Source organism: Mobula birostris, chromosome 13 (assembly GCF_030028105.1).
Source record: "Mobula birostris isolate sMobBir1 chromosome 13, sMobBir1.hap1, whole genome shotgun sequence".
In the NCBI taxonomy this organism is placed as follows: Eukaryota; Metazoa; Chordata; class Chondrichthyes; order Myliobatiformes; family Myliobatidae; genus Mobula; species Mobula birostris.
The window spans coordinates 47,551,593-47,562,897 of record NC_092382.1 but is presented as its reverse complement, the minus strand read 5'-3'; the positions used below and the strand labels follow the sequence as shown (position 1 = coordinate 47,562,897).

At 49.7% G+C, this 11,305-nt stretch overlaps 1 protein-coding gene across 1 annotated transcript in view; it reads right to left on the bottom strand.

Moving 5' to 3' along the window:
* Positions 1-3,614: 3,614 nt before the first annotated feature.
* Positions 3,615-11,305, bottom strand: part of LOC140207925 (NACHT, LRR and PYD domains-containing protein 3-like) — a 65,555-nt gene continuing 57,864 nt past the window's right edge. Inside the window, exons 11-14 of the mRNA XM_072276463.1 lie at positions 7,045-8,782; positions 4,190-4,276; positions 3,867-4,034; positions 3,615-3,702 (exon numbers count right to left, since the gene is read on the bottom strand). Coding sequence (XP_072132564.1) covers positions 3,615-3,702; positions 3,867-4,034; positions 4,190-4,276; positions 7,045-8,782 — 2,081 coding nt within the window. The remainder of the gene's footprint in view (positions 3,703-3,866; positions 4,035-4,189; positions 4,277-7,044; positions 8,783-11,305) is intronic.

Here is an 11,305-nt window from a genome sequence, read left to right as displayed (position 1 = left end):
GGATAGTGTGGAGGGAGGTTCACTCTGTGTCTGATCCCTGGAGTGCGTGATTCGATGGTGTGGAGGAAGATTCATTTCTCTCATCCAGGGATTCTGTCATGAGATGGTGTAGAGGGAGCTGCACTCTGCGTCTGAGCCGGGTGTGTGTGATGGGATGGTTTCGAGTAAGTTAAATTCTGTGTCTGATCCAGGGAGTGAGTAATGGGATGGTGTGGAGTGGGATTCATTGTGTGCCCAACAACTGTAGTGTTTACTGGGAAGATGACGAGGGAGAATTATCCTGTATTATCTCCGGGGAGTGTGTGGTAGGGTTGTGAGGAGGGTGATTCTCTCATTATCTGACCCTGGGACTGTGTGAAAGGATGGTGTGGAGGGAGCTCCACTCTGTGTCTGACCATGCGACTGATAGCATATGTTGGAAAGAGCTTCGCTCTGTGTCTGCCCCTGAGACTGAGTGATGGAATGGTGCGGAGGAAGCTTCACTCTGTGTGTCTGACCTCGGGAGTGTGTGATGGGACGGTGCGGAGGGAGATTCACTCTCTGTCTGACCCCGGGAGTGTGTGATGGGACGGTGTGGAGGGAGATTCACTCTCTGTCTGACGCCGGGAGTGTGTGATGGGACGGTGTGGAGGGAGATTCACTCTGTGTGTCTGACCCCGGGAGTGTGTGATGGGACGGTGCGGAGGAAGCTTCACTCTGTGTTTGACATTGCGAGTGTGTGATGGGACGGTGCGGAGGGAGATTCACTCTCTGTCTGACCCCGGGAGTGTGTGATGGGACGGTGTGGAGGGAGATTCACTCTCTGTCTGACCCCGGGAGTGTGTGATGGGACGGTGCGGAGGAAGCTTCACTCTGTGTTTGACATTGCGAGTGTGTGATGGGACGGTGCGGAGGGAGATTCACTGTCTATCTGACCCCGGGAGTGTGTGATGGGACGGTGTGGAGGGAGATTCACTCTGTCTGATCCAAGGAGTGTGTAATGGGACTGCGCTGAGCGAGCTTCACTGTGTTTCTGAACCCAGGAGTTTGTGATGGCACGGTGTGGAGGGATCTTCACTCTGTTTCTGGCCCCTATAGAGTTGTAGGAAATTCACCCTGCGTCCGATCTTCGGAGTGTGAGGTAAGGTGAGGTGTTCTCAAAGTCTGGCCCTGGGGATGTGTGACGGGACAGTGTGGAAGTAACTTCACTCTGTCTGATCCGGAGAGTGGGTGACGGGACGATGTGGAGGGAGCTTCACTCTGTGTCTGACATAGAAATTTTTTAATGGAACGAATTGGAGTTAGATTTTCTCAATGCCTGACCCTGGGAGTGTATTATGGGATGGTGTAGAGGGAATTCTCTGTGTCTGACCCTGTGACTCTGTGAGGAGGGAGTTTCTTTCTGTGTCTGATCCAGCGAGTGTGTGAAGGGACTGTATTGAGGGAGCTTCACTCTGTTTCTAACCTGGAAGTGTGTGATGGGACGGTGTGGGGGGAGCTTCACTCTGCGTCTGACACAGGAATTTTGTAATGGAACGAATTGGAGTTAGATTTTCTCAATGCCTGACCCTGGCAGTGTATCATGGGATGGTGTGGAGGGAATTTTCTGTGTCTGATCCTGTGACTCTGTGATCCGACTGTGAGGAGAGAGTTTCTTTCTGTGTCTGATCCAGCGAGTGTGTGAAGGGACTGTATTGAGGGAGCTTCACTCTGTTTCTAACCTGGGAGTGTGTGATGCGACGGTGTGGAGGGAGCTTTTCTCAGTGATTGATGGGATGGTGTGTTAGTAGCTGCTCTCAGTTTCTGACCTGTGGACTATTTGATGGGTCAGTGTCGAGGGAGTTTCTTTCAGTTTCTGAGCGGTTAGTGGGGACGAGATGGTGGCGGAGGAAGCTTCACTGTGTTTCTGTTCCCGGGATTAAGTAATGTGATGATGCAGACGGAGCTTCACTCTGTGTTTTATCCCCGGGAGCGTGTGATGATATGTTGCGGAGGAAGCTTCACTCTGTTTCTGACCTGAGAATGTTTGACGGCTCTTTGTGGAGAGTGTTTTGGTCTGTGTCCGACCAAAGGAGTGATCGATCGGAGACACGGGGGGAGCTTCACCCTGTGTCTGATCCGAGGAGTGTGTGTTGGACAGTGCAGTGTGAGATTCTCTGAATGTCTGACGCTGTGACTATGTAATATAACGGTGAAGAGGGAGCGTTACTGTGTGCCTGACGCAGGAATTTTGTAATGGGACGGCTCAGAGTAAGCTTTTCCCAATGTCTGGCCCTGGGACTGTAACATGGAATGGTGTAGAGGGAATTCTCTGTGTCTGACCCTGTAAGTGTGCAAATGATACCGTGTGGGGGGAGATTCATTTTGTGTCTAATCCAGGGATTCTGAGATGGGACGGTGTTGACGGAGATTAACTCTGCGTCTGAACCGGAGTATGTGTGATGGGACTGTATGGAGGGAGCTTCATTCTGTGTCTGATTCAGGGATGTTGTAATTCAACGTCCTGGAGTGAGATTGAAGGGATGATGTAGACGGAAATTCACTCTGTCTGACACGCCATGCTGTTTGCTTCTGTTCCATTCTCTTGTTCTCGACCTTTGTGGATGCAGGTCAGATATTATACAGTATGTGAGCTTACAATCCCTTTTGTCGTTTTTGTCTGTGAGAGCAAGGAGAGCGCGCAGGAAGGTGGTGGCTGGAGAGTGCGTGAATCTGGGGTGTGAGGAAGCGGTCGTCAGCCTGGATGGGGATGGGGAGTGAAGGGGTCCTGGGGACCAGACACCACCAGACTGACATCCCTCAGCCTGGAGCTGAGACGCTGCTGTACCAGTGTGAGGAGCTCAGACCCATTATTGCAGTTCACCGGGTGCGGGGGGGGGGGGGGGGAGGGGGGCAGCAGTAACCCCAGGTCACTGTTTCTCCTCGAATGAGACTCAAGTCCGACACCAAGACGGGAAGTTTAAGCGGTTTATTGATTTCATCATTTCAAATGTAAATTAAACAATGTGTGAGCTGCTGACGTGCGGGAATAAATAAACTGCTCCCGACTCACTCAGTCACACTCAATTAACCGACCGGCAGCAACCAGTGACAGTTTGAATAATCAGTCCCGTTTCTCACCGTCACCCTGCATCGGGGAATCGATGATTATAAAATCACACCAGGGCCGTGAAGATCGCTGCAGATCCAGGGTCACTGCCGGGATATTTGTCAATTTAACATTATTATATCAGCCAGACTTCCCAATTCACCGTCCTCAGCAAAGTGAAAAAAAGGATTCTCTCCCAGGATGATCCCACCCCGGGAAACTGGAGTCCCAGACTGAGCTCCGGCCGCCGGGCTCTTCCTGTCTCTGTAATTCCCCTGGGTCTCACGTGGGGGAGTGTCAAACCCGCACATACGGCGAAGGAGGCGCCACAAAAAAGGCGGAAATACGTCATGCAGGAACTCTTCTGCTGTCGCAGAGCGCGAGACTGGAGCCAGTTCCGTTAGAACGGTTGGAAGTTATTCCTGGCGCGCGGCCATTAAAGGTAAGGGTGGGAATTAAAGGGGAGGGCAGGAGTTAATGGGGAGTGCAGGGAATCGGCCAAAATCTCCCTGTCCCACAGGCAGGGATAATTCACATATTCAAATATTCACAGATCCACTCTCAGTCCGAGTCTGGGTTCCTGCAGAGATCTCAATTCCTTCTTCCCAGTCCGACTGAACTGATTCCCGTACAGCCTGAAAAAGATGGAAGAATAAAGATGAAATGAACAAATTACACAACGGTGTCGGTAACAGGGGACCGGAGTTAATGTTTCAACAACACTCACAGACAAATATCACCAGAAAACCCGCAGATCCGCTGATATTTTATCACATTGAACATTATGAGAAACACTCACTCGATCCACTTCATATTCGGGTTTGTCAGTATGAGGCGGCGGAGAGCGGGGACAGATCGGTCTGTGAGCGAGTTTGATATCAGGTTCAGCTCCCTCAATGATGGTTTTGTACTGAGAGCGAAGACAAGATCCTCGGCACCAGAATCTGTGAGACCGACATCCCTCAGCCTGGAGATGAGAGAGAGTGAGGGTGAAGGACAGAGAGAGACAGGAGACGGTACAAATCCCCAGTATTTATCAGTAACACAATTACTAATCACATTAATATTCAGTGTCAGACATCTGGTGGAAGTAAACACAATCTCCCACAATCTGGTACTTACCACAGTTTCTGTATTTTACACTCCGGGTTCCTCAGAGCCGCAGACACCAGTTTCACTCCTGAATCTCCCAGCTCATTCATCCCAAGGCTAAACACAAAACAGACAAATTGATGAAAAAAATGATTCAAACTGTGGGTCTGAGGGAATTTCTCTCACTCGGATATTTCAGGAAACATTAAACCCTTCAGTAAATCACTGATCGGAGTTCCCATCACTGTCAACGTCCCTCACTGACTAGCTCCAGGGTATTCACCGAATGTCAGTAATGTAGTCTGTCGGTGTGACCCTGTAAACTCCACATATTCTGTCTCATTCCCTGATGGTGAGAAAAGTGTTCCCGATCTGAGGGAGTGGGAAGGAGCAGTGTTAAAATGGTGGGAGAAAATCCCACAGTGAGGAAGATCTGTGAATGGGAATGTGTCGATGGGAGATGGTGGAAGAGACCCCAACTGAGGAGAAGGGATAGGAAGACAGAACTTGCAGGTGGAAGGGGGTGAGGAAGAGGGATCCCACAGGAGGAAGGAGAATAGAGAAGAAATATCCCACAAGAAGAAAGCGGATGGGAAAGTGAAATCCACAGGAGGAAGGGGGTGGGGATGAGAGATCCCACAGGAGGAAGGGGGTGGGGATGAGAGACCCGACAGGGGGAAGGGGGTGGGGATGAGAGACCCGACAGGGGGAAGGGGGTGGGGATGAGAGACCCGACAGGGGGAAGGGGGTGGGGATGAGAGACCCGACAGGGGGAAGGGGGTGGGGATGAGAGACCCGACAGGGGGAAGGGGGTGGGGATGAGAGACCCGACAGGGGGAAGGGGGTGGGGATGAGAGATCCCACAGGAGGAAGGGGGTGGGGATGAGAGATCCCACAGGAGGAAGGGGGTGGGGATGAGAGACCCCACAGGAGGAAGGGGGTGGGGATGAGAGACCCGACAGGGGGAAGGGGGAGGGGATGAGAGACCCGACAGGGGGAAGGGGTGGGGATGAGAAATCCCACAGGAGGAAGGGGGTGGGGATGAGAGACCCGACAGGAGGAAGGGGGTGGGGATGAGAGACCCGACAGGGGAAGGGGGAGGGGATGAGAGACCCGACAGGGGGAAGGGGGAGGGGATGAGCGATCCCCAGGGAAGAAGGTGAATGGAGAAGAGAGACGCCTCAGGAGGAAGGCGGATGGGGTAGTGACGACCCTCAGGAGGAAGGGGAACGGGGGAAGAGAGATCCCTCAGGAGGAAGGGGAACGGGGAAGAGAGATCCCTCAGGAGGAAGGGGAACGGGGAAGAGAGATCCCTCAGGAGGAAGGGGAACGGGGAAGAGAGATCCCTCAGGAGGAAGGGGAACGGGGAAGAGAGATCCCTCAGGAGGAAGGGGAACGGGGAAGAGAGATCCCTCAGGAGGAAGGGGAACGGGGAAGAGAGATCTCACAGGAGAAAGGGGGATGGGAAAGAGAGATCCTACAGAAGGAAGGGCGCTTGGAAGAGAGATCCATCAAGAAGAAAGATGTGGAAGAGAGATCCCTCAAGAGGAAGGGGAACGGGGAAGAGAGATATCTCAGGAGGAAGGGGAACGGGGAAGAGAAATCCCACATTAACAAGGGGAATGGGGAAGAGAGATCCGACAGGAGGATCTGATTCTGAGGTAGATCGCTGGTGAGTGGAATGTCGGAATTAGGGCCCATAATCGGTAGAGAACATGACCAATTGGGGGCGGGGTATTGCACACAGTCACACAGGTGGACTGATGTTGATGGTCACACACGTGGAAGGCCAGCGGGAAGATAATCTTAGAGGTAACTCTCTCCTTCTCACTGAAACAGTCTGGTGAAGTTCTCTTGTCCCTCACCAGGAAGGCGTTGTACAGCTGGGACAGTCCGGTGATAGGCTCCTGTCCCTCACCGGGAACAGGGTGTAAAGTTTTGACAGTCTGCTGACGGTCTTTTGTTCCTCTCTGGGAAATGGGTATGAAGCTCTGAGGCAGAGTAATCCCACAGGAGAAAGGGAGATGTGGTATAGAGACACCACTAGAGGGAGGGGAACAGAGAAGAAAGATGCCACAGAAGGAAGGAAGATGGGAAAGAGATATCCCCACAGGGCGAGGGGGGTGGAGAAGAGAGATTCCATGGGAGAAGAGGAATGGAGAAAAGAGATCCCACAGGAGGAAGGGGAACGGGGAAGAGAGATCCCTCAGGAGGAAAGGGAATGGGGAAGAGAGATCCCATAGGCGGATGAAAAAGAGAGATCCCATAGGTGGAAGGCAGATGGGGAAGCGAGATTCCACAATAGGATGTGATGCAGACGTAGAACGCACGGGAAGGGATGGTCAGAATTGAACCCCACAATTGGAAGAGGTGATGCCCACATGAGTGCTGGGTATCTGGCAGTGAACAAAGTCACACTGTTGCAGTGATCGTGATAGTCACACGCGGGGAGAGGGGTTGGGGAGGATAATCTGAGAGGTATTTCTCTCTCTCTCACTGGGACATTCCTCTGACCCTCTCTTGTACTTCTTCGGGAAGAGGTTGCTCAGATCCGTCACACCTGCTGCAGTCAGTGTTGGTCTGGGTGTCAGTAACTGTGAGAAGGAACATTGTCAATGGACGTGTCACAGGCAGCGAGAAACACGGCCATTCCTGTGATTTACTACCATTAAACCAATGGCCGTTGTTCACTGATCTGATGAAGACTCCAATATCCCCTCGCAAGGAAAAACAGAAACCTCCCCAAGTCCTTGGGGAATTACTGTCCGAACCCCTGACATTTGTCACTATTCTTTAAATCTGATCTGTTTTTATCCAAACCCTTTACGTTGAAACAACACAATGGAACAGTTTCACAGTTCAGAGTCAGAAATAAATCAAGTTACCTCAGCTCCTGGCACTTGTACAGCCCGGGTCCCAGCCGCTGGATTCCTTCACACTGAATGTGGCAGTTCCAAAGGTCGAGGTGTTTTATTGTATCACAGAGTCCGATGACATGAGACAGGACAGCACAGTCAATCGGAGTCAGTGTCATTCCACGGAATGAAAGTGTTTCCACAGATCTCATTGCAGCCTGAACCAGTCCACGATTCTGAGACTCAAACAGGTAGTGCAATGCGTTCAAGAGGCTCCTTTTACCAGTTTCACTCCATGTGTTTCCACTTTGGCGTTTAACCTCCTCCCTCACCCAGTCAATCACACGGCAGGTTGTTTCATGAGGAAATGAACCCAGAAACTCCTCCAGGCCCCGAGCTGTCACGGGCGAGGAGAGACCAGCAATAAAACGGAGAAATACCTCAAATCGCCCATCTGTCGTGCTGTGGGCTTCAGTGAGGAATTTCAGGATTTTCCTGGGACGTAGAGTCAGGAATTTTGCGACTGCAGCTACAAACTCTTGGATGGTGAGGTGTGGGAATGTGTACACCACACACCGGGCAGAATCCTCTCTCTCCAAAAGCTCCATCAAGAACCCGGACAGGAACTGGGAAGGCTGCAGATCATAGTTGATCAAATCTGCATCTGTAAATACTATCTTATTCTTGGACACTCCACTGAAGGCCATCTGACCAACGCTGAGAAACACGTCACGGGGGTTCTCAATCTCACGGCCGTGGTTTTTCAGGATGTTGTAAATATAGTAGGAATACAGCTGGGTGATGGTCTTGGGAACTCGCTGTGGGTCCCTGTCTCTTTGTGTGAAGAAAGGGCCCAGTGCCAGAGCGAGGATCCAGCAGTAGGAGGGGTTGTAGCTCATGGTGTACAGGATCTCGTTCTCCTCCACGTGTTTAAAAACAGCTGCCGCCACTGTCTGTTCTTCAAAATACTTGATGAAATATTCCTTCCGTTCCTCACCAACAAATCCCAGGATTTCAGCCCAGACACTGATTTCTGCCTTTTCCAATAAATGTAACGCAGTGGGGCGGGAGGTCACCAGCACTGAACACCCTGGGAGCAGTTTGTGCTGTATTAAACTGTACACAATATCCGATACTTCACACCACCACTCGGGGTCTGGGCACTGGTGCTTGGGTTCTGTATCTCTCCGACTGTCAGCAAAATCAATTTTGTGTTTGAATTCATCCAAACCATCGAATATAAACAGCAATCCCTCTGGGTTCTTCCAGACCTCTCTCAGGATATTCCCGAAATAAGGATACTGATCCAGAATCAGTTCCCTCAGATTTATTCTAGTGTTAATGGAGTTTAACTCCCGGAATTTGAAACTGAAGACAAACTGGAATTGTTGGTATATTGTCCCTGTGGCCCAGTCATAAACAATCTTTTGTACCATTGTTGTTTTCCCGATCCCTGGGACTCCAGCCACTGTTGCCGAACTTCCAGATTTGCATTTATTCCGGGAAAAGCTGCTCTGGAATAACTGGTCAGTCTGGATTTTTTCCAGCTCTTGGCGGAGATGTTTCTGTCTCCACTCCTCATGGACTCTGCCTCTCGCCAGCAGTTCATGTTCTACCAGTCTCCGCTCTCGAACAGTGGAAATGACCGTGAGCTCAGCGTATCGATCAACCAGCTGGAAAACCTTCACCTTCTCCCTCATCAGGATGGTGTTCACTCTCAGTGCTTCAGTTTGTGCCCGCAGAGTCTCCTTGTGTTTCTGTTGAACATCTTCCATGGGAACAGAGACATAGTCAAAATGTTAAATGGCTCACCTAACAAAGAGCTTTATAATTGCATTTCAAGATTCAGTGTTTGAGATTACAGGAATTCAATGATTCCATGGATATCGGGGCACGAAGTAAAGTTCTGTTCACAGATACCGGAATTGTCAGTGATGGAGTTCCCAGAATTTCACATTTTCTGGTACTATTTGTGAAGGTGAACATTCCCCGGTGTCCTGTTGCAATCCTGACTTCAGTTCCGTGGAACGACATTTCACTACATTTAAAGCGTTGTTTGCTTCATTAACAGACAGAGTTAATGTTGATCTGGTGTGGAAATATGGAGAGCAGGGCACTGTGCATTTTGGCAAAGCTGCACGCTGGGGAGTCACAGGTGTCCACTGCTTTTGCATCAAAACAGGAGCAGAATATGTAGGAAATACTCAAGTTCGGCAGCATCTGTACAAAGAATCACTGAGAAGTTTCAGAGCAACATCCCACCAGAATGACAAGAAAAAAATGGGCAATTTTCAGTTTCAGTGAAGGTGGAGGTGCAGAAAGGTGGAAAGGAATCTCCTTGAATGGGAGAGACCACAAGTGTCTCAGTGATGTGCACCATGCTTCTGAGAGAGGGTGGTGAAGTCTTGGCAACTGCTACTGATGAGTCTGGCACTGGGATGTGAGATGTTGTCTTATGTGGCTTCCGTCTGTCTGGGTTGACCATGGGCGTTGCGCCCCAGCTGACTAGATACGCAAGCCAGGACACTACGCTATGGAGTGCAAGCTCTTAACCATGTAGGAAGCTCCCTCTCTCCATGCACCTGATGAACCCAAAGGAAGAGCAGAGCCTGATACAGCTTGGCACCAGAAGTGTTGCCAGTCTGCATCGAACACAACCTACGTCTGCCTCAGGTGCTCCATCTCCAGCTTCAGGTGTTGCCCTGCGGGTTTACTCCCAAAGTCTTCCGCATGAGGTGCAGAGTTGCAGGGCAGTGGAGTTTTGAGATCAGAGTGTTCTCTCTCCTGGACAATCTGCCAACAATGGCTGACAAGCCCCATCTGCCCAAAGCAACAGGTTCAAAAGCGCCAGTCAACCATTTCTGCCGGGCTTAGTCGCTTTTCCACACATGAAGGCCAGGATCTGGACTTGGTTTTGGGAGGCTATTTGAGTCGCATGCCACTGGGAGCAATAACAGGTTATGGAAGCTTATCCCCACTACCACCCACGGTTGTAACAATTTTAAGGAACCAAGGGGTGCCATAAAATAAGTCGGTAAATTGGTCTATTATTATCACATGGAAGCAGTGTTGCAGTTGTCAAAAATTGCAGTGCAGGCAAACAATAAGTTACAAGGGCAAAGGAGCTGCGCCAGGTTGTTTTAAAACTATGCTGCTAAAATATAGAATTCAACACCTAAAATATAAAATTCTGAGGCACATTTGTACACTGGGAACCCCTGGTCAAAATTTCTGTTATTGTGAATAGTTAAGTGAGTAGAAGATGAATCGATCTCTAAAAGTCATAAAGTTATAGATGAAACATTACTTTCGACATTTTAAGCAAGATTAGTGTACAATTTTAGAGTGAAAAAAGGAAAGGAGCACGATGCAAAATGCAGGTGATGCAAATTTCAAAGCTTTATGAATACCCTGACTCCTCAAACCTTGTCCCAACAATCAGCAGCCATGGGCTCTAAGCAGCTGCCTAACACACTGAAAATTTAAATAAGTGACGCCCAGAAACCTGGAGAAGGCTATAGCAAAATAGCAAAGCGTTTTCAGGTTGTCGTATCCTCCGTTCGTAATGTAATTAGGAAATGGCAGATAAAAGGAACTTTGGAGGTCAGGTTGAGGTCTGGAAGACCAAGAAAACTTTCCGAGAGAACTGCACGTAGGATTGCTATGAAAGGCAAATCAAAACGACCATTTGACTGCAAAAGACCTTCAGGAAGATTTAGCAAAGTTCTACTATGCAGCGACACCTGCACAAGTATGACCTTCATGGAAGAGTCATCAGAAGAAAACCTTACCTGCATCCGCACCACAAAATTCAGCGTCAGAGGTTAGCACAGAAAGACCTAAAAAAAATATGCATTTTCGAAACAAGTCATGTGGACTGATGAAGTTAAAATAGAACTTTTTGGCCGCAAAGAGAAAGGTATGTTTGGAGGAAAAAAAGGGTGCAGAATTTCATGAAAAGAACACCTCTCCAACTGTCAAGCATCGGGGAGAATCGATCATATATAACCGTATAACAATTACAGCACGGAAACAGGCCATCTCGTCCCTTCTAGTCCGTGCCGAACGCTTACTCTCACCTAGTCTCACCGACCTGCACTCAGCTCATAACCCTCCATTCCTTTCCTGTCCATATACCTATCCAATTTTTCTTGAAATGACAATATCGAACCTGCCTCTACCGCTTCCACTGGAAGCTAGTTCCATACAGCCACCACTCTGAGTAAAGAGGTTCCCCCTCGTTCACCCCTAAGCTTTTGCCCCCTAACTCTCAACTCATGTCCCCTTGTTT